Source organism: Phyllobates terribilis, unplaced genomic scaffold (genome assembly GCF_046119375.1).
Source record: "Phyllobates terribilis strain yellow unplaced genomic scaffold, ASM4611937v1 Scaffold_3__8_contigs__length_932513732, whole genome shotgun sequence".
In the NCBI taxonomy this organism is placed as follows: domain Eukaryota; kingdom Metazoa; phylum Chordata; class Amphibia; order Anura; family Dendrobatidae; genus Phyllobates; species Phyllobates terribilis.
The window spans coordinates 202974351-202997553 of NW_027362763.1; the positions used below are offsets into that span (position 1 = coordinate 202974351).

The window sequence follows — 23203 nt, forward strand, 5'->3', positions numbered from 1 at the left end:
CAGGCATAGTGGTCACTTGAGACCCGGTGTCCATCAAACAACGGATCCGCTGCCCATTGAATTCAGCCCAGATAATGGGCCTCTTGGAGACAATGTCTTCAGAGCTCCCTCTTCTACTCTCTGAAGCGCGAGACCCCACGGTATGCTCCACAACCGTGGGGCATTTTAGTTTAACGGCTGTCCCCTCCTCCTCCTTTCTCGGTTGGGACAGTCTTTGGAGATATGCCCCCTACCTCCGCAGGTCCAGCACTCCGGTCCTCGTTCTGCCGATAGGTCGGGTACATGTCGTGCTGAGGCCGGATAGGAACGTCTTTCTCGTTCTGGTCTCCGTCCGCGTTGAGCAGTACGGTCCGTCGGCAAGGGGGCAGTAGGAGTCTTCCTAATAGAATTCAGCTCACCCCGAATGTCTCGAATTTCCTGACGTATTTCCCGTACCCAATCAGGCTCTTGGTTGGTGAATCCAGGAGCAATTGCCTCATGACTTCTAACTGTGGCTTTGAGAACAGGAACTTCTCTCTCCAGGACTCTAGCTTCAGCCCCTACCTCCAGGAAGCCCATATCAGGGCTCAGTCGCAGCCGCTCCTTCAGGATCTGCCTCAGGGAAGGGTCTTTCAAGCCAGCAATCAGTTGGTCACGCAACACCTCATCCAATGGTCCCAGTCCTCGGTTCCCATCTCGAGTTTTCTTAGTGATATGGGCTGTCACTTCCTGTAATGCATTAACATACTGATTTACTGTCTCATTTTCCCCTTGGACCCGCTGAAACAACCGTAAGCGCAAGTGTCCCAAATCTGTAGTGTCACCGTGCATGTCCTCTAGAATTTTTATCACTTTATCCACGGTGTCACGGTCCCCAGGTGGGCGGTACATCACAGTCTGTCGGGCCTCTCCATCAAGGGTTAGGAGGGCCAACTCCGCCTGGGCTAGAGGGTCAAGGGGATACATACGTAGCATACTTCTCAGTCTTTCTGCCCAGTCCCAAAGTGACATGCCATCCCCTGTAAACTTGGGAAGATGGCTGAGCATAGCCCCCAGGGGTATATGGCTCCGGCCGGACCCAGCCATAGACTGATCCGCCATCTCTGCGTCTGAATGTTGCATCCTGCCGACTACGCCAAATGTAATGCAGGTGCCGGAATGCAACGCACAGAGACACAAGGCGAGAACAGTCAGAAATGTTTGTAAACAGTTTTATACAACAGGTATACTGAAACAAGGGATTAGCAACAAGGGTAATGAACAGTGGTTTGAAATATCAGAAAAATACGAAATTTCTCAAAATAAGGCGCAGCCTCTTAAAATAAGGCGCAGTCTCTTAAAGTAAGGCGCAGTCTCTTAAAATAAGGCGCAGTCTCTTAAAGTAAGGTGATGCCCTCAAGCATGAGAAGCACCACACAAGTTCTTTAACTGTGAATTTGGCCCTAGCGGGGGTCACCGGTTATTCCCGCTAGGCCGTGAGTCTCTTTCCGGATTAATTCAATTAAATCACGTTGTGCTACTTTAGCCCCAACCGTCCCCCTCCCAACCTGAGTACTTAAACCCAATTGTCCCCGGTACCGTGGGTGAGCAGTGGAAGTGACGGCCCTGCTCACGTATGCAGCTCCTCTCTGCTTGGCTGTTGGGGGCAGTCTCTCGAGCCTTGGATAGGGGGGTCCAGGCCTCGTCTGTCGGCGGCCGACGTCGGGTTCCGCGAACTCACTCAGCACAGCGATCAGGTTCCTAGTATCCTCAGCAGGCACAGCACTCGAGTCACAACTGTGAGGGATCCGGAGCTCTTTTACCGGTGCCCGGCTGGAGCACCTCTCAGGCCTCTGGATTTGGCCTGTCACACGGGGTTTCTCAGGACGCAGGGAGCACGTCTGCTCCTCTCTGCTGCTTGGCGCCAAAGACCCCTCAGGTTTGGCGCGCTGGCCTCTTATCTCTCTGAACTCCTTCCTGGAAGTCACCTGATCGGGTCCAGCCTCTGAATCCCCCCTGCCTGCAACTTCCTTTGTGTATTTTGGTTCCGCTTGACTGTCTCTGGCCAGTAGATGGCAGTCTCGCTCCATCCTTGAAACGTCATGTTGAAGTTCTGTTACAAGCTTTTTAGCTCGTTCTACACAAATGCATCACTTTGCAAAGGTTTTTCACGTGAAATATCCTATCCTACATTTGGAAGCTTAGCAAGAAGTTGGGGTTCAGATGGATGGCAATATAATTTCAGGATCTGATGCAGGGTTTGTTAGTCTGTTAGTATTGGAGACACAGGACTTTACAGGAGCTATATACATGAAGCAAAAAGTTGTGAAGTCTTTTTATATTTTAGTTGCATTGGTGGACAGGAAAATTGGTTGTGACGTTGCACTTTCCAGTTAACCTATTAATTTTTTTTAATGAAGAATCACCATATCTATCCCATCACTCATCACAAGAGAGTGACCACAGCTGATTCATACGTCATAAATGTATTTTTCTGGACAACTTTTGGTTTCTTGTGACACATATGAATTACGGTTTTGCCCCAATTTACAAAGAGCCAAGGGTAAGGTAATAAAAAAAAACAATCCTATACTCACGTCTGGGACCAGCGCAAGCCTACCACACTTGCTATAGCATCAAAATCCAGAAGGGGGCGTCACGTGACCATTACAGCCAATCAGTGGTCGGCACAATCTATCAGAGAAGGCTTCTTTCACTCGGAACAGAATGGGAAGGCTGCAGCCAATCAGGAGCCCCTGTTTGACTACAGCGGTCACTTGATGCTCATTCTGGATGTTGATGCAGCGAGAGCGGTGAGTGACACAGTAGCAAATGCGGAGAAGCAGCGCTGGTCCAAAAGGTGGATATAGGATTTTTTTTATTACACTTTATAATGTAGGTGAAACCCCCTTTAAGAATATTTTAAGTCTGCTCTTATTATTAGGGGTGGTAGAAATGCTGTTTTCTGTGGTTTTTCACACGTCTACCACATTGATAGGTAGTGTGTAAAATTCACATAGCTCAAGAGCCCCATGTAATTTCTCAGTAATGTAAAATATTCTTTGTGTAAAATGACAGCGCGCTTTTCTACTCATTTATACTAGAAATCGCATAATATTAAAACATTCTTGGCACGATTCACTGTTAGCAATTTTTTAAAGTCAATTTTCTTTTTTTCTTGTTGTATTTGCTGATGTTTTTTGTGCCAAATTCATCAAAATGGCACACGCAGTTCATTAATTTTGTGCAAAATAAAAAAAATGCTCTTTATTTTTGTCTGGAACCTGTTTTGTGCCTTTTAGCGCAAAAAGTTGCACATACCTTTAAACAATCACAAAAATTGCATCAAAATTTTAGACGTACATAAAATCAGTCTAAGGAACACTGGAGTACATTTGCGACAAATTTCACAACTTTTCTAAAAGTTGCCAATGTTGGATCAGACAAAACCATGTGGAAACCCCAAACCCTACCCATGATGGCAAACACAAAAAAAGCGCATGCATAAAAAAAGTAACTTTAAAAAAGGTATAAATGGAAATACAAATATGGCACAAACAAAAAAAAGGGTAAACACTAAAAACTCGAGAAAAGAAAGGCACAAATGCAATAATTAATTGGGTCCTCTGTATTTTGGTGGCAACAATTACTAAAGTGAGTGACAATTGTTGACAACAGATATCCAACCCTGGCATAGAATTTTTGTTAAGTTCAGCATTGAATTTCCTAATGTTGCTGACTGGTCACCGTATATTAATGACCTTTCTGTTGAATAGATCATCAGTATAATCACCCGGTGCTTGGCCAGAAGTAAATACTTTAAATCCTTTTAGTCCGATTCATCATCGCATTTCCACCAGGTTTTGGAATGGACGACTCTCAATTGGGGACTTTTTAATTTGCGACAAATTAATCAAATGATTTGCACCTTTTTACAAGTCGTCTTTAATGTTTACTTAGTTTTCTGACTTTTACGTTAATGTAGCTTTTTCCAGATGTTTTAGCAGATTCATGAAATTTGGCGCAACAATATCCTATTTTTACACATGGAAGGATTTTATATACGCTGGATATTATGGCACATATTTTGCAAAATGTGTGACTTTCTGCTAAAAAGTCACAAAACCAGTTATAGCCAGAATAAAAGTTTGGGCTTTGCACAAAATTCATGGATTACATGCACCATGGCGCAAAAACTACAAGTCAAAAAAGAAAAGTGACTTTAAAAAAACCTGCAAATGATGAGACGAGTCATTAGACTGTAGCTGCAAAGTGCAGCTCTATACAACATGTAGCACCTCCTGCCAGGTACTGCAGAACAGCTTCTATTCAAAAGACTTGGCATCTGTCGCTACACATTGATGCTCCTTGCATATAAGTATCAATATACCGGATACTGTGAAATGCCACTGCCCCTTTGTTCTGGTGAAACCATCACTGATCAAGCATTATATTTAGCATATTATTTACTGTTCCTTATTCCTGGTTATCTTGTATGGTGCACAATTTTCCAGTGTATACCACTTCCCCACCACCAGCTAAAATAGTACAAGGTCCAGTACCTATGCATATGTGATAAATAAACCATCTTCTTGCCATAGACTTCCGTTAAGCCATTGGGTAAAAATGCTTTCTGCATCCACAATAAATGAGGAGTCATGCAGTCCTCACCTTAGCCTCAGTCACTTCCGTATGCGATAATCCAGGGCCTGGCACCACATCTCCTCGAGCTGGTACGATTTGAGGTTCTGCTCTAGGTGCTAAAGGAGTAGGCCTCTCAAACTGATGCACCCCACTGGCCCCAGAACAGGTTTCTTGCGGGATATTGCCATCAGACTGGGGTAACTGGGAGTGAACATTATTTGGGAGAGGGATCTGAAGCACTCCCGCATTGTAGCCCTGAATTTGGGTTGGATGTGAAGGACTATGAACTTTTTGGGCGTTCCTTATTTGGGGCCCAAGAGGAAGCTGTGTGCAAATCTGTTGTAGAGGGGTTTGAGAGGGACATGGGTGTGATAATAAATGAGGACCAATTTGGGGTTTAGCCATGGGCTGATGGGAGCTAGGTGTCTGCAGCTGGGATCGAGCTTGGGGTGCAGGACACACCTTGGGGTGCGGTGTCTGCTGGTTATATATGTGGTGCTGATCTGAGCACACCTGCGTGTTCTGTATTACACTGCAAGAAAAAATAAGAATTCATAGCATTAGTTTAGTCAATGGAAAGATTGATACGTTTCCTGGAGGTCTCTGACACACGTATAAGGTATTTCACATCACCTATTCATTTCACATGTTTACTGAATTCAATAGGCTCCGTCTAATATTACATGGCTCCCACAGTCGTAATCAGCTCATTGTGGGTGAAGCTGCAACACCAAAGGGTATTGTTTTGATTGAAGAATGTACCTGTATGTACATTGTTTTTATTTTAACCCTTTGAGGACATTTAGTATTTTTGCACTTTTGGTTTCTTTCCTCTTCTTCCGAGTGGCCATAACATATTTTTGCATCAATATAGCACTATGGGGGCTTAGTTTTATTTGCAAGACAATTTGTAGTTTTCAATTACTCTGCACAATGTACTGAAAAATGGACGAAAAAATACAAGTGGGTTGAAATATTGAAAAAAAATGTTTAGTTTTTCCGACGTTCGTTGCACAGTAAAAATTGCCTTCCAAAATAATTTTACAGGTCACAGCAATTACCACTATACCAAACTCATCTTGTTTTGTGTTTAGTGGTTACAAAAATTCTGAACTGTGCAAAAAAAATACAATTGGATTTGTGTCACCATTTTCAAGAACCTGCAATGGTTTTATTTTTCCAACAATGAACTTGTGCAAGGGCTTGTCTTTTTTTACATATTGAGTTGTTATTTTTATTGGTACCATTTTGGGGTACAAAGGACATTTTGATCGCTTTTTGTTGTATTTTGGCAACTGTGACTTTTTGATCTATTTCTTTTTCTACTCTGCTTACCATATGGCCTAATTAAAGATGTTGTCCACTACTTTTTCACTGATTACCTATCCTTAGGATAGGGCATCAATGACTGATCGGCGGGGTCTGACACCCGGCCAACTTGTGGAGCTGTCAGTCTTCTGATAGTGGCCAGCCGTGTATGTTTGTCTCTGAAACATACTTTTAATAGCTGCTTGGGACCGAGCTGCACTGTGCACTAGTTGTACAGGCATACAGTTAGGTCCATATATATTTGGACAGAGACAACATTTTTCTAATTTTGGTTCTAGACATTACCACAATAAATTTTAAAAAAACAATTCAGATGCAGTTGAAGTTCAGACTTTCAGCTTTCATTTGAGGGTATCCACATTAAAATTGGATGAAGGGTTTAGGAGTTTCGGCTCCTTAGCATGTTTCACCCTGTTTTTAAAGGGACTAAAAGTAATTGGACAGATTAAATAATTGTAAATAAAATGTTCATTTCTAGTACTTGGTTGAAAACCCTTTGTTGGCAATGACTGCCTGAAGTCTTGAACTCATGGACATCACCAGATGATGTGTTTCCTCCTTTTTGATGCTCTGCCAGGCCTTCACTGCAGTGGTTTTCAGTTGCTGATTGTTTGTGGGCCTTTCTGTCTGAAGTTTAGTCTTTAACAAGTGAAATGCATGCTCAATTGGGTTGAGAACAGGTGATTGACTTGGCCATTCAAGAATATTCCACTTCTTTGCTTTAATAAACTCCTGGGTTGCTTTGGCTTTATGTTTTGGGTCATTGTCCATCTGTAGTATGAAACGAAGACCAATCAGTTTGGCTGCATTTGGCTGGATCTGAGCACACAGTATGGCTCTGAATACATCAGAATTCATTCGGCTGCTTCTGTCCTGTGTCACATCATCAATAAACACTAGTGACCCAGTGCCACTGGCAGCCATGCATGCCCAAGCCATCACACTGCCTCCACCGTGTTTTACAGATGATGTGGTATGCTTTGGATCATGAGCTGTACCACGCCTTCGCCATACTTTTCTCTTTCCATCATTCTGGTAGAGGTTGATCTTGGTTTCGTCTGTCCAAAGAATGCTCTTCCAGAACTGTGCTGGCTTTTTTAGATGTTTTTTAGCAAAGTCCAGTCTAGCCTTTTTATTCTTGATGCTTATGAGTGGCTTGCACCGTGCAGTGAACCCTCTGTATTTACTTTCATGCAGTCTTCTCTTTATGGTAGATTTGGATATTGATACGCCTACCTCCTGGAGAGTGTTGTTCACTTGGTTGGCTGTTGTGAAGAGGTTTCTCTTCACCATGGAGATTATTCTGCGATCATCCACCACTGTTGTCTTTTGTGGGTGCCCAGGTCTTTTGGCATTGATGAGTTCACCAGTGCTTTCTTTCTTTCTCAGGATGTACCAAACTGTAGATTTTGCCACTCCTAATATTGTAGCAATTTCTCAGATGGGTTTTTTCTGTTTTTGCAGTTTAAGGATGGCTTGTTTCACCTGCATGGAGTGCTCCTTTACCGCATGTTTACTTCACAGCAAAACCTTCCAAATGCAAGCACCACACCTCAAATCAACGCCAGGCCTTTTATCTGCTTAATTGAGAATGACATAACGAAGGGATTGCCCACACCTGTCCATGAAATAACCTTGGAGTCAATTGTCCAATTACTTTTGGTCCCTTTAAAAACAGGGTGGCACATGTTAAGGAGCTGAAACTCCTAAACCCTTCATCCAATTTTAATGTGGATACCCTCAAATGAAAGCTGAAAGTCTGAACTTCAACTGCATCTGAATTGTTTTGTGTAAAATTCATTGTGGTAATGTCTAGAACCAAAATTAGAAAAATGTTGTCTCTGTCCAAATATATATGGACCTAACTATATCTCTCTGATTAAAGGGCATAAGAATTCAAAGTTTGAAAATTTCAAAAATTTCAAAATTTTCGCCAAATTTCCGTTTTTTTCACAAATAAATGCAAGTGATATCAAATAAATGTTACCACTATCATGAAGTACAATATGTCACGAAAAAAATAATTTCAGAATCGGTGGGATCCGGAGTTAGTGCCACATAAATTGACACTGATCAGAATTGAAAAATTTGGCTTTGTCATTAACCCATTGAGCCCCGAGGGTGGTTTGCACGTTAATGACCAGGCCAATTTTTACAATTCTGACCACTGTCACTTTATGAGGTAATTACTCTGGAACGCTTCAACGGATCCCACTGATTCTGAGACTGTTTTTTCGTGACATATTGTACTTCATGATTGTGGAAAAATTTATTCGATATCACTTGCGTTTATTTGTGAAAAAAATGGAAATTTGGCGAAAATTTTGAAATTTTGCAATTTTCAAAATTTGAATTTTTAAGCCCTGAAATCAGAGAGATATGTCACACAAAAGAGTTAATAAATAACATTTCCCACATGTCTACTTTACATCAGCACAATTTTGGAACCAAAATTTTTTTTTCTAAGGGAGCTATAAGGGTTAAAAGTTGACCAGCGATTTCTCATTTTTCCAACAAAATTGACAAAACCATTTTTTTAGGGACCACATCACATTTGAAGTCACTTTGAGAGGTCTTTATGACAGAAAATACCCAAAAGTGACACCATTCTAAAAACTGCACTCCTCAAGGTGCTCAAAACCACATTCAAGAACTTTATTAACCCTTCAGGTGCTTCACAGGAATTTTTTGAATGTGGAAGAAAAAAATGAACATTTAACTTTTTTCACAAAAATGTTACTTTAGACCCAATTTTTTTTAATTTTCACAGGGGTAACAAGAAAAAATGGACCCCAAAATTTGTTGTGCAATTTCCCCTGGGCACGCAGATACCCAATATTTGGGGAAAAAACACTGTTTGGGCGCACGGCAGGGCTCGGAAGGGAAGGAGCGCCATTTGACTTTTTGATTGTAAAATTTGCTTGAATAATTAGCGGACGCCATGTTGTGTTTGGAGAGCCCCTGTGTGCCCAAACTTTGGAGCTCCCCCACAAGTGACTCCATTTTGGAAACTAGACCCCCCAAGGCACCTTTCTAGATGCATAGTGAGCACTTGGAACCCCCAGGTGCTTCACAAATTGATTCGTAAAAATGAAAAAGTGAAAAAAAAAATACTTTTTCATTTTTATGAATCAATTTGTGAAGCACCTGGGGATTCTAAGTGCTCACTATGCATCTAGATAGGTGCCTTGGGGGGTCTAGTTTCCAAAATGGGGTCACTTGTGGGGGAGCTCCAATGTTTGGGCACACAGGGACTCTCCAAATGCTACATGGTATCCGCTAACAAATTGAATGGAAAATCGGCTCAAATTGTTAGCGGACACCACGTTGCGTTTGGAGAGCCCCTCTGTGCCCAAACTTTGGAGCTCCCCCACAAGTGACCCCATTTTGGAAACTAGACCCCCCAAGGCACCTTTCTAGATGCATAGTGAGCACTTGGAACCCCCAGGTGCTTCACAAATTGATTCGTAAAAATGAAAAAGTGAAAAAAAAAACACTTTTTCATTTTTATGAATCAATTTGTGAAGCACCTGGGGTTCCAAGTGCTCACTATGAATCTAGATAGGTGCCTTGGGGGGTCTAGTTTCCAAAATGGGGTCACTTGTGGGGGAGCTGCAATGTTTGGGCACACAGGGACTCTCCAAATGCAACATGATATCCGCTAACAAAATGTCGGCTCAAATTGTTAGCGGACACCATGTTGCGTTTGGAGAGCCCCTGTGTGCCCAAACTTTAGAGCTCCCCCACAAGTGACCCCATTTTGGAAACTAGACCCCCCAAGGCACCTATCTAGATGCATAGTGAGCACTTGGAACCCTCAGGTGCTTCACAAATTGATTCGTAAAAATTAAAAAGTGAAAAAAAAAACACTTTTTCATTTTTATGAATCAATTTGTGAAGCACCTGGGGTTCCAAGTGCTCACTATGCATCTAGATAGGTGCCTTGGGGGGTCTAGTTTCCAAAATGGGGTCACTTGTGGGGGAGCTCCAATGTTTGGGCACACAGGGACTCTCCAAATGCAACATGGTATCCGTTAACAAATTGAATGGAAAATCGGCTCAAATTGTTAGCGGACACCACGTTGCGTTTGGAGAGCCCCTCTGTGCCCAAACTTTGGAGCTCCCCCACAAGTGACCCCATTTTGGAAACTAGACCCCCCAAGGCACCTTTCTAGATGCATAGTGAGCACTTGGAACCCCCAGGTGCTTCACAAATTGATTCGTAAAAATGAAAAAGTGAAAAAAAAAACACTTTTTTATTTTTATGAATCAATTTGTGAAGCACCTGGGGTTCCAAGTGCTCACTATGAATCTAGATAGGTGCCTTGGGGGGTCTAGTTTCCAAAATGGGGTCACTTGTGGGGGAGCTCCAATGTTTGGGCACACAGGGACTCTCCAAATGCAACATGATATCCGCTAACAAAATGTCGGCTCAAATTGTTAGCGGACACCATGTTGCGTTTGGAGAGCCCCTGTGTGCCCAAACTTTAGAGCTCCCCCACAAGTGACCCCATTTTGGAAACTAGACCCCCCAAGGCACCTATCTAGATTCATAGTGAGCACTTGGAACCCCAGGTGCTTCACAAATTGATTCATAAAAATGAAAAAGTGTTTTTTTTTTCACTTTTTCATTTTTACGAATCAATTTGTGAAGCACCTGGGGGTTCCAAGTGCTCACTATGCATCTAGATAGGTGCCTTGGGGGGTCTAGTTTCCAAAATGGGGTCACTTGTGGGGGAGCTCCAATGTTTGGGCACACAGGGGCTCTCCAAACGCAACATGGCGTCCGCTAACAATTTGAGCCGATTTTCCATTCAATTCGTTAGCGGACACCATGTCACGTTTGGAGAGCCCGTGATGTGCCTAAACAGTGGAGCTCCCCCACAAGTGTCCCCATTTTGGAAACTATACCCCTCAAGGATTTTATTAAGGTGTATAGTGAACATTTTGAACCCAGAGGTACGGCACAGAATTTGTTTACATTAGGTCATCATATTGAATAAGTTGTCATTATTCTTGAGCGCAAGTGCTCGCTACTTGAGTTTGCATCGGGTACTCAGGTATGCAACATGTACAGCGTGTGCTCGAGTGACATGCTCGAGTCCCTGCTCCGCATGTTTCACGGTTATTAGACACCCAAAAAAAAACATGCGGGGATCGCTCGTGCATGGCAGGCAATCCCCGTAAAGTTTTTTTGGCCGCGAAGCATATGGGGCAGAGACTCGAGCATGTCACTCAAATACCCACGATACTCAATACATACCAGAGCACCCAATGCAAACTCAAGTAGCGAGCACTTGCGCTCAACACTAGTCGCCATATCGTCATCTTTTTTTCGTACTTTTGAAAAAAATCCCAACCCCAGCCCTAACCCTAGCACAACCCTAACCATAGCACAACCCTAGCCCTAGCACAACCCTAGCCCCAGCACAACCATAGCCCCAGCACAACCCTAGCCCCAAACCCAGCCCTAACCCTAGCCCAATCCTAACCCAAGAGTTTATTTTTGACGCCGTTCCTTGTGCGGTATAAGTGATTAGACGACTTTATTCTTCAGGTCGGTGTGATTACAGCAATGCCAGAATCATATGGGGTTTTTATGACTGACAGCTGTCACACACTAAAAGACGCATTTTTTGTAAAATCTAGTTTTTGCATCGCCATATTTTGAGAGCTATAATTTTTCCAGATTTTGGCAGACAGTCATGTGACGGCTCGTTTTTTGCGGGATGACTTGACGTTGTTATTGGTGCCATTTTCAGGCACATGACATTTTTTGATCGCTTTCTATTCCGATTTTTGGGAGGCAGAATAAACAAAAACCAACAATTCAAGAATTGTTTTTTTTTTTTTTTTTTTTATTCTGTTCCGCGTGTGGTAAAATTGATGAGGTAGCTTTATTCTTCGGGTCAGTACGTTTACAGCGGTACCACATTTGTATCATTTTTCTATGTTTTGGCGCTTATACACAATAAAAGCTATTTTATAGAAAAAAATATTTTTTAGCATCGCTTTATTCTGAGAGCTATATTTTTTTTTATTTTTCGGCTGATGGAGCTGTATGGTAGCTTGTTTTTTGCGGGACGAGATGACGTTTTCAGCGGTACCATTTTTATTTATATGCGTCTTTTTGATCGCGTGTTATTCCACTTTTTGTTTGGCGGTATGGTGATAAAGCATTGTTTTTTGCTTCGTTTTTTTTTTTTTTACCGTGTTCACTGAAGAGGTTAACTAGTGGGACAGTTTTATACGTCAGGTTGCTCCGGACGCGGCGATTCCAAATATGTGTACTTTTATTGGTTTTTTTTTTTTTTATAATAATATTCATTGATGGGTACATTATATTTTTATTTTTGGTGGATTATTATTTTTTTTTTTTTTTATATTTTTGCAATTTATTTATTTTTTTTTTTTCCACTTTCAGACAGTTTATACACTTTATTACTTTGTCCCACTCTGGGACTTTCACTTTTTTTTCTCTGATCGCCTGCATGGCACAGAAATGCAGCACCATCCCTATGCCATGCAGGCTATCAGCGGTGCACAGTGTGAAGATTGTTTGGAGATGCACTGCGCATGTCCAAACAATCTTCCTGCTGTCTGGTGACCCGGATGTTGTCATGACGACATCGGGTCGTCATGGCAACACCCGGGAAGCCTTTGCAGACTGCGCTGGAAGCCGGAAGAGAAGGTGAGTATCGGCGATCACCTCCCCTTGCCCCCGCAATGCCGCGATCGACTTCGATCGCAGCATCGCAGGGGTTAATGTGCTGGGAGCGGTGCAGGACCGCTCCCTGCACATAGTACCGGGTGTCAGCTGTGACAATCAGCTGACACCCGGCGGCGATCGCGCCCGCACATCCTGTGTGCGCGTGCGATCGCCATGACGTACTAATACGGGTCTGGCTCTTAAGTCCCAGGGCACAGACGTGTAATAGTACGTCAGATGTTGTTAAGGGGTCAAAGGGGTTTTCCCATGAATAAAAGTTATTTTTAATCAATAGATCTTGGAATAATAATAACTCCTACAATTGGATGTATTTAAATAAAATGTTCCTGCGCTGAGATAATCTTATAAATGTGCCCCTGCTGTGTACTGTGTAATGGCTGTGTCTGACCATGCTAAAACGTGGTCTGAACATACCACAGCTCCTGGGCAGGGGAGGAAGCAGAAGAGTATACAGACAGGACAGTGCGGGATCACAGCTGATTCTTTCTTTGAAGTAAAACATTGTTTAAAAACAGGCAGGAAAATGTTTTACCTCACAGAAAGAATCAGCTGTGATCCCCTGTTGTCCTGTCTGTATACTCTTTTGCTTCCTCCCCTGCCCAGAGATGTGGTATGATCAGACCATGTTCCGTACAGGGTCAGATACAGCCATTACACAGGGGTACATTTATAAGGTTATCTCAGAACAGGAACATTTTATTTAAACACATCCAATTGTGGAAGTTATTATTATTCCAAGATCTATTGATTAAAATGAACTTTTGTTTGTGGGAAAACCCCTTTAAGGACATAATTGGCTTGGTCACTAAAGGGTTAAACAAATAATGAAATATAGCTAAATGGAGTTTTAAGTGCCACTCTTCTACTATATACAGTACAATGTCTCAGTTCATATAATATCTTAGAACAGCATTTAATATCAGGCAGTATTCCTTTACTTGCTATATATTTCCCCCTAATAGAAACCCTAGGTCTGAAAGTTTGATTTACGCCTGTAAAGACAACCCCCAGTTAGGAACTTGCATTAAGATCTGCTCGTTTCGCAGTTTCCTAGTGTTCGATTTATTCATAATCTATACCTCTTAGATTAGACGCTGAGAGGTAGACATTACTATCTAACGTCTATACTTCCTCCTTGTTCTTAACCTCTCTATCGTTTTTTCCTTCCTTCTTCCCTTTAATTATATCCCCATCCTTGAGCAAACTCTTCAAAATCGAACGAATTATAATCTGAAACACTTGTCTTGTTTTGGTTGTATTAATGTGATCAAAATAGACATTTTGCCAAAACTTCTTTAGATATTCCAGATCGCTCCAATTTTGTCTGGCCCATTTTTGGGGTTTTGTGTGAAATTATGTCCATTTTGCCTTTTTTTTTGTGTTGTTCCAATACACACAAAGGAAATGAACATGTGTATAACAAAACATGTGTAATTGCAATCATTTTCTGGGAGAAATAATTCATTTTCTGAAACAATTTCAAGGGTGCCAACACTTTCGGCCATGCCTGTATATCTGACTAGTATACAGGGTGAACTCACTCCATTTGAAACCTTAATCACTCAAATAGGTCCTGGTACTAAACTTCTATCTTGTACATACAAAGCGACACAAACGGATACCTCTACCCTTTACTGGGGCTAGGGAGAAGGAATTGGGTAGTCAAATTTCAGAGGAGGATTGGCAAAAACCATTCATACTCTCCCACAAATTACCTATTCCTTGCCGTGCTCAGGAGAAAAACTATAAGATTCTATCTAGATTGCTAGAATTCTGTAAAAAAAATGCTTGGAATGGCGTAAAATTTTTCAACGTAGATACAAAGAAATAGTCGGCACTCCGTAGTCCTCGTTAGCAATAGTGGTGCACGTGGAGAGATTGCAAACAGAGTAGAGAAATCCCAGCACTCACGTGTATTCGATCAATTCATTTATTCCACATGTAGGAAAACTACAACAAGACGTTTCAGCCCCTTGCAGGCTTTTTTCCACAATTGAAAAAAGCCTGCAAGGGGCTGAAACGTCTTGTTGTAGTTTTCCTACATGTGGAATAAATGAATTGATCGAATACACGTGAGTGCCGGGATTTCTCTACTTTGTAAAATTTTTCAACTACTTGTATTTGCACAGAGATTTGATGACTTTTGGGATTCTTATTCCATTCTTATCCAGCACCATCAGCTTTTTGAAAAAGCTTTACTGTGAGGGGACGTGGACGAGCGCAGTTAGAAAATTCATCATAATTTAAGCCACAAAAGTAATTTAAAAGTAAAAAAATTAATTCCAATCTCTGACTGGAGTACATTTATTGTATGGGTATGGCTACCTAAACATAATTGCTACCTACCATTGTATAATAATTTGGGGACTGTCTCGTCTGTATTTGTATTTTTATGTCTGATTATATGATATATACTGTGGATATTTAATTGACTTTGTTCTCCATTGGGCTCATGTTTGGGACATCAATATTGCTGAATTACCTAGAATAACTCTATGGATCCATTCCTGGTTATATTTATTCACATGCATATTTGAGGCATTGTACAGGGTGGGCCATTTATATGGATACACCTAAATTAAATGGGAATGGTTGGTGATATCAACTTCCTGTTTGTGGCACATTAGTATATGGGAGGGGGAAAACTTTTCCAGATGGGTGGTGACCATGGCGGCCATTTTAAAGTCGGCCATTTTGGATCCAACTTTATTTTTTTCAATGGAAAGAGGGTCATGTGAAACATCAAACTTATTGATAATTTCATAAGAAAAACAATGGTGTGCTTGGTTTTAACGTAACTTTATTCTTTCATGAGTTTTTTACACATTTATGACCACTTATAAAATGTGTTCAAAGTGCAGCCCATTGTGTTGGGCTGTCCATGCAACCCTCTTCTCCCACTCTTGACACACTGATAGCAACACCGCAGAAGAAATGCTAGCACAGGCTTCCAGTATCCGTTGTTTTAGATGCTGCACATCTCGTATCTTCACAGCATAGACAATTGCCTTCAGATGACCCCAAAGATAAAAGTCTAAGGGGGTCAGATCGGGAGACCTTGGTGGCCATTCAACTGGCCCACGATGACCAATCCAGTTTCCAGGAAACTGTTCATGTAGGAATGCTCGGACCTGACACCCATAACGTGGTGCTGCACCATCTTGTTGGGAAAACTCAGGGAACGTGCCATCTTCAGTGCATAAAGAGGGCAACACATCATCATGTAGCAATTTCAGATATACAGTGGCATTGAGGTTTCCATTGATGAGGAATGGCCCCACTATCTTTGTACCCCATATACCACCCAATACCATCAAGATTGTGGGACTAGTTGTAGTTTTGAAAGAAACCATTCATTTTAACATATAATGTATTGAAAAGCAGGAAAAAAATTCAAAATGTAGCGGAACTGTGAAAAAAAAGCAATTCCACCATTCATTTTTTGGGGGTTTGTTTTTACAGCGTTCATTGTGTGGTAAGAATGACGTGGTAATACAGGTCACTACAATTATGGTGATTCCAAACTTACCCATTTCGTTTTTGTTATGGTGGAAAAAGAAATTCTGAAATTTGTAAAAATAAAAATGTATTTGTGTTGCCATTTTCTGAGACTTGTATCTTTTTTATTTTTCCATCCATTGAGCTGGGTGAAGGCTTGTTTTTTTGTGTGCTGAGCTGACATTGATACCATTTTGGGGTACATACGATGTTATGTTTTTTATCATTTTTATTATGTTGAAAAGTGTGGTGATCAAAAAGTGGCAATTTTTTATTTTCAGCCTGTAACACATAGTGCCATTCATTTTATATTTTGATTGGAATTTTTTGGACACAATGATACCAAATATGTTTATTTTTTTTAATAGGGAAAAGGGGTTAAGTCCAATTTTTTAATTTTGTATTTATTTTTTAGAACTTTTATTTTTGCTTTTTTTTTAATCCCCTTAGCATGCTTGAACCTGCGATAGTTTGATCACTTATACAGCATCATGCATGGTATAGCAGTATATAGTCGTCTCGGTTCTCCTATAGAGCTCAGCCTGTACATAGGAGTACCAAGATGGCAGTTACAGGAGCCTTTTAGTAGGAAAGTATGCAACACAGCCGACATCAGCCTGGTATGAAGCAGGCTCAGCTTCTGAGTTAGCTTCATACATTTCTTATCGATCTATGATGAAAAAGTACATCAAAGATCATAAAACTATTAAAATTGAACAAGCAGGCTGTAGCGTCGGCGTCCCTGCCTCCTGCTAGGCAGGGACGCTGTTCCCCTCACCTCTCCGCTCGGTGCCCGGCGTCCTCCTCCCGCTCTGCTGGCAGCGCGCGCTGCTTCCCGGCCCCTCTCTTAAAGGGGCCGCACGCGCCGTCCTAAGGAGTCCCCGGCCAATGGCCGGAGGACCTCACCATATATAAGGCACCTCCTCCAAAATGGAGGTGCCCGAGCAATGTTGTTTCATAGCCTATCACTCTGCTTCAGCCCTCAGGTCCCGTTACCAGATACCTGCCAGTTACCTGCCAGATTCCTGCTTGATACCTGCCTGATACTTGTCTATCTACTTGCATTCCTGCAGTCCGACAGTCTGCCTACCAGCCCTGCCAGTCTGTCTATGGATCTGATTGCCCGCTCACCTGGGAGCGCTCATCTGCTACCTGCCTGCTAGCCTACCAGGAGGCTCTGCCGTCACGTGCTGTGACCACCTGCCTGTCCAGAGACTCTTACCCGCTCACCTGGGAGCGCTCATCTGCTACCTGCCTGCTAGCCTACCTGGAGGCTCTGCCGTCACGTCCTGTGACCACCTGCCTGTCCAGAGACTCTTACCCACTCACCTGGGAGCGTCCGCCTGCTACCTGCCTGCTAGCCTACCTGGAGGCTCTGTCGTCACGTGCTGTGACCACCTGCCTGTCCAGAGACTCTTACCCACTCACCTGGCAGCGTCCGCCTGCTACCTGCCTGCTAGCCTACCTGGAGGCTTAGCCATCACTTGCTCTGACCACCTGCCTGTCCAGAGACTCTTGCCCGCTCACCTGGGAGCGTCCACCTGCTACCCGCCTGCTAGCCTATCTGGAGGCTTAGCCGTCACTTGCCGTGACCACCCGCCTGTCAAGAGACTGTTCCCATCACTTGCCGTGACCTCCTGCCCTTCTACCCAGAGACTGTCCCTGTCACTTGCCGTGACCTCCTGCCCTTCTACCCAGAGACTGTCCCCGTCACTTGCCGTGACTACCTGCCCGCCTACCCTGGGAGCCACCCGCTTCCTTACAAGGACTGCCCCTTTGTATCGTTGCTCAGAGGTTCCACCTCCCAGACCCGTTACAGTTTGCTCGGGCCATGGAACCTGGTGGCACCCAAGCTCCCTCGCTCTCGGACCTATGTCATGAACTGTCCCGTCAGAGGTCCCAACAGGAGTCCATCCTGAGTCATCTGCGGAATGTCAACTCTCGCCAGGACACTCTGACTGCTCCACCAGCAACCACCGCTAGTGTCATGACTCGCAGCCCGGCAGCGCCGCTGCCCACCAATACCATGGCATCCTGCCCCAGACCCCGGCTTTCTGCACCTCCTCGCTTCGGAGGCGACCCCGCTCAAGCTCGGGGCTTCATAAACCAGTGCATCCTGCACTTTGAACTCCTGTCCCACCAGTTTATCTCCGACCGGGCCAAAGTAGCCTTCATCATGTCCCATCTCACGGGGGAGGCACTGGCTTGGCTAAATCCTCTATGGGAGAGAGGAGACCCCCTGGTGTCCAACCTGCCAGCCTTTCTCACGGCTTTCCGGAAAGTTTTCGACGAACCCGGACGGAAGACCTCATCCGCATCATCTCTGCTACGCCTCCATCAAGGAAATCTCACCGTGGGCCAATATGCCATACGGTTCCGTACTCTTGCTTCGGAGCTGGCCTGGGATAACGACGCCCTGGTGTCTGTCTTTTGGGAGGGTCTGTCCGGCCGTATTAAAGATGAACTCGCCGGTCGGGACATTCCTACCACTCTCGACGACTTAATAACTCTTGCCACCCGGATTGACATCCGGTTCCAGGAACGCGCCAAAGAGGTCACCCGTGAGAGGAGGTTTCCACGTCTAGCCCCTACCTTTCAGAAATCCGTCACTTCTCCCGCTACTCCCCAGGCGCACTCACCCGAGCCTATGCAGGTCGACCAGACCAAGATGGTCAAGACCCATCAAGAGTTACGCCGAGCCGAGGGGAGCTGCTTCTACTGTGGCAGTAAGGAGCACCGGATCCGTTCCTGCCCGGAGAGGTCGGGAAACGCCTGTATCTAGGATCGCTCAGAGAGGTCGTCCTAGACAAGAGTAAACCCTCTCCATCTCTGTTGCTGTCGGTCTCTATCATCTGAGGGGAGAACCGTTATTTTGAACTAGCCCAACTTGACTCTGGAGCTGCCGGAAATCTCATTTCTCAGTCCCTGGTAGAGAAATACCTCATTCCCACCAAACCTCTGGCTGTACCCTTATCTGTCGCTGCCGTGGATGGGGGCCTCTTACCACATCCCATCCAACTCATCACCGAATCCATAACCCTGCAGGTGGGAATGCTGCACTCTGAGAGCATCTTCTTTCATGTTCTGCCTGGACTCTCTCACGCCCTCTTGCTAGGCCTACCTTGGCTTCAGAAACATGCACCCGTGCTTGATTGGCAGACCGGAGAAGTCCTTCGCTGGGGACAGGACTGCCATAAGACTTGTTTAGTTCCCGTCCATCCTGTCCGTCCTTCTCCTACCCCAGCCAATCTACCTGGTCTTCCGGTTCCCTATTGGTCTTTTGCGGACGTCTTTAATAAAAAGGAGGCAGAGACATTACCCCCTCATAGACCATACGACTGTCCAATCGACCTGATGCCCGGTGCTACTCCTCCCCGTGGGCGTATTTACCCTTTGTCCGCTGCTGAGACCCGGTCCATGTCTGAATATATTGAGGAGAATCTGGCCTGGGGATTTATCCGGAAATCGACCTCCCCGGCGGGAGCAGGCTTCTTCTTCGTCAAAAAGAAGGACGGCTCACTCCGTCCCTGTATAGACTATAGAGGCCTTAACCAGATCACGGTGAAGAATAAATACCCCCTTCCGCTCATTCCGGAATTATTTGACCGTCTGAGGGGGGCTAGAATCTTCACCAAGCTGGACCTCCGTGGGGCGTATAACCTGGTCCGTATCCGTCAGGGGGACGAATGGAAGACGGCATTCAACACCCGGGACGGCCACTATGAATATCTGGTAATGCCCTTCGGTCTCTGTAACGCTCCCGCCGTCTTTCAAGAGTTGGTCAATGACATCTTCCGGGACCTTCTCGACTCCTGCGTAGTGATGTACCTGGACGACATCTTGGTCTTCTCTCCGGATCTTCTCACTCACCGGAGGGATCTTCGTCAGGTCCTGCTCAGGCTCAGGCAGAACCACCTCTACGCTAAATATGAGAAGTGCCTCTTTGAGCAGACCTTTCTTCCGTTCTTGGGCTACATAATCTCTCAGACCGGCCTACGAATGGATCCTGAGAAACTGTCTGCCATCCAGAAGTGGCCCCGACCAGAGGGGTTGAAGGCTATTCAGCGGTTCCTGGGCTTCGCCAACTACTACCGCGTCTTCATACCGCACTTCTCTTCCCGGACTGCTCCAATGTCTGCGCTCACCCGTAAGGGCACTAATCCCAGAGAATGGCCGCCCGAAGCAGAGGAAGCCTTTCTTTCCTTAAAACAGGCTTTCTCTTCCGCCCCGGTGCTGCATCGTCCGGACGGCAACAAACAATTCTTCCTGGAAGTGGACGCCTCCTCCTCTGGAGCCGGAGCGGTACTTACCCAAAAGTCGTATTCCGGAAGAATGGTAACTTGCGGCTTCTTCTCCAAACTCTTCTCCCCTTCTGAGCGCAATTATTCTATAGGAGACCGAGAGTTATTGGCCATTAAGCTGGCACTGGAGGAGTGGCATTACCTGCTCGAGGGGGCTCTTCACCCGGTAATTATTTACACGGACCACAAGAACTTGGCTTACCTCCAGAGCGCCCAGAGACTTAACCCGCGCCAAGCCCGGTGGTCCTTGTTTTTTGCCCGCTTTGATTTCGTTCTTCATTTTCGCCCGGCAGACAAAAACATCAAAGCTGACGCCTTGTCCCGATCCTTCCTGGTGTCTGATCTAGAGGAGGAGCCTAAGCACATCATTGATCCCGCCAGAGTAATGCAGGTGGCCCCCGTGAATCTAAATCGTCTCCCTCCCGGTAAGACGTTCGTAACAGTACCTGATCGGAAGAAGATCCTACACTGGGGTCACTCGTCTAAGCTAGCTGGCCACGCCGGTCAGAAAAAGACCCTCCAGCTTATTACCCGGCATTACTGGTGGCCTACCCTGCACAAGGACGTAATAGACTTTGTTTCAGCCTGTGTGTCCTGCGCCCGCAACAAGGTTCCGAGACATCTGCCTGCCGGTCGCCTCCTTCCTCTTCCTGTACCTGCTGCCCCGTGGCAGCATATAGCTATGGACTTTATAACGGATCTCCCTGTCTCTGCCGGTTGTACGGTCATTTGGGTGGTCGCTGACCGCTTTTCCAAGATGGCTCACTTCATTCCCCTGCCGGGCCTCCCGTGTGCACCCGAGCTGGCTAAAGACTTTATCCGCCACATCTTCCATCTCCATGGCCTGCCCCTCCACATCGTGTCGGATCGTGGGGTTCAGTTCACCTCACGCTTCTGGAGAGCCACATGTAAGCTGCTGGACGTCACCCTGGACTTCTCCTCCGCTTACCACCCACAGTCCAATGGTCAAGTGGAGCGGATCAATCAGATCCTGACCAGTTACCTCCGGCACTTCGTTAATGCCCACCATTCGGACTGGGTGGATCACCTACCATGGGCCGAGTTCTCTTACAATAATCACGAGAGCGAATCTTCCTCCAAATCCCCGTTTTTTGTAGTCTTCGGTCAGCATCCTCGGATCCCATTTCCCGTCTCCACCTCGGTGGACAATCCGGCTGCGGAATCTCTCGTTAGCGAATTCTCCTCCATTTGGGAGAGTACCCGATCCGCACTCCTTCAGTCGTCCGAGCGGATGAAAAGACACGCTGACAAAAAACGCCTGGATCCTCCACAATTCCGTCCTGGAGATAAAGTCTGGCTCTCGTCCAAGTATGTCCGGCTCAAGATTCCTTCCTACAAGTTAGGGCCTCGGTTCATCGGCCCACTGGAAGTTATCAAACAAATCAACCCAGTGGCCTATAAATTGAAACTCCCGGCCAACTTGCGGATCCCTAACTCCTTCCATGTATCTCTCCTCAAACCCGTGGTACTTAACTCTTTTTCCAAGTCTACAGGTACGCCTCCTGCTCTGGTTGCCGCTGAAAACGAGTTTGAGGTAGAGAACATTCTGGCCACCAAAAGGGTAAGAGGAAAGACCTTTTTTCTAGTGCATTGGAAGGGGTTTGGTCCTGAGGAGAGAACGTGGGAGCCCCGGGAGAACATCCATGCCCCTCTCATCCTTGATAAATTTCTGTCTGGCCTAAAAAAGGGGAGGACTAAAGGGGGGGGTACTGTAGCGTCGGCGTCCCTGCCTCCTGCTAGGCAGGGACGCTGTTCCCCTCACCTCTCCGCTCCGTGCCCGGCGTCCTCCTCCCGCTCTGCTGGCAGCGCGCACTGCTTCCCGGCCACTGTGCTTAGGGCGCGTGCGCGCGCGCTCCCCCTCTCTTAAAGGGGCCGCGCGCGCCGTCCTAAGGAGTCCCCGGCCAATGGCCGGAGGACCTCACCATATATAAGGCACCTCCTCCAAAATGGAGGTGCCCGAGCAATGTTGTTGCATAGCCTATCACTCTGCTTCAGCCCTCAGGTCCCGTTACCAGATACCTGCCAGTTACCTGCCAGATTCCTGCTTGATACCTGCCTGATACTTGTCTATCTACTTGCATTCCTGCGGTCCGACAGTCTGCCTACCAGCCCTGCCAGTCTGTCTATGGATCTGATTGCCCGCTCACCTGGGAGCGCTCATCTGCTACCTGCCAGCTAGCCTACCTGGAGGCTCTGTCGTCACGTGCTGTGACCACCTGCCTGTCCAGAGACTCTTACCCGCTCACCTGGGAGCGCTCATCTGCTACCTGCCAGCTAGCCTACCTGGAGGCTCTGCCGTCACGTGCTGTGACCACCTGCCTGTCCAGAGACTCTTACCCGCTCACCTGGGAGCGTCCGCCTGCTACCTGCCTGCTAGCCTACCTGGAGGCTTAGCCATCACTTGCTGTGACCACCTGCCTGTCCAGAGACTCTTGCCCGCTCACCTGGGAGCGTCCACCTGCTGCCCGCCTGCTAGCCTATCTGGAGGCTTAGCCGTCACTTGCCGTGACCACCCGCCTGTCAAGAGACTGTTCCCGTCACTTGCCGTGACCTCCTGCCCTTCTACCCAGAGACTTTCCCTGTCACTTGCCGTGACCTCCTGCCCTTCTACCCAGAGACTGTCCCCGTCACTTGCCGTGACCTCCTGCCCTTCTACCCAGAGACTGTCCCCGTCACTTGCCGTGACTACCTGCCCGCCTACCCTGGGAGCCACCCGCTTCCT

At 45.7% G+C, this 23203-nt stretch overlaps 1 protein-coding gene across 1 annotated transcript in view; it reads right to left on the bottom strand.

The window, feature by feature from the left end:
- Nucleotides 1-23203, bottom strand: part of AIRE (autoimmune regulator) — a 121674-nt gene that overhangs the window by 53106 nt on the left and 45365 nt on the right. Inside the window, exon 11 of the mRNA XM_073673033.1 lies at nucleotides 4630-5134. Coding sequence (XP_073529134.1) covers nucleotides 4630-5134 — 505 coding nt within the window. The remainder of the gene's footprint in view (nucleotides 1-4629; nucleotides 5135-23203) is intronic.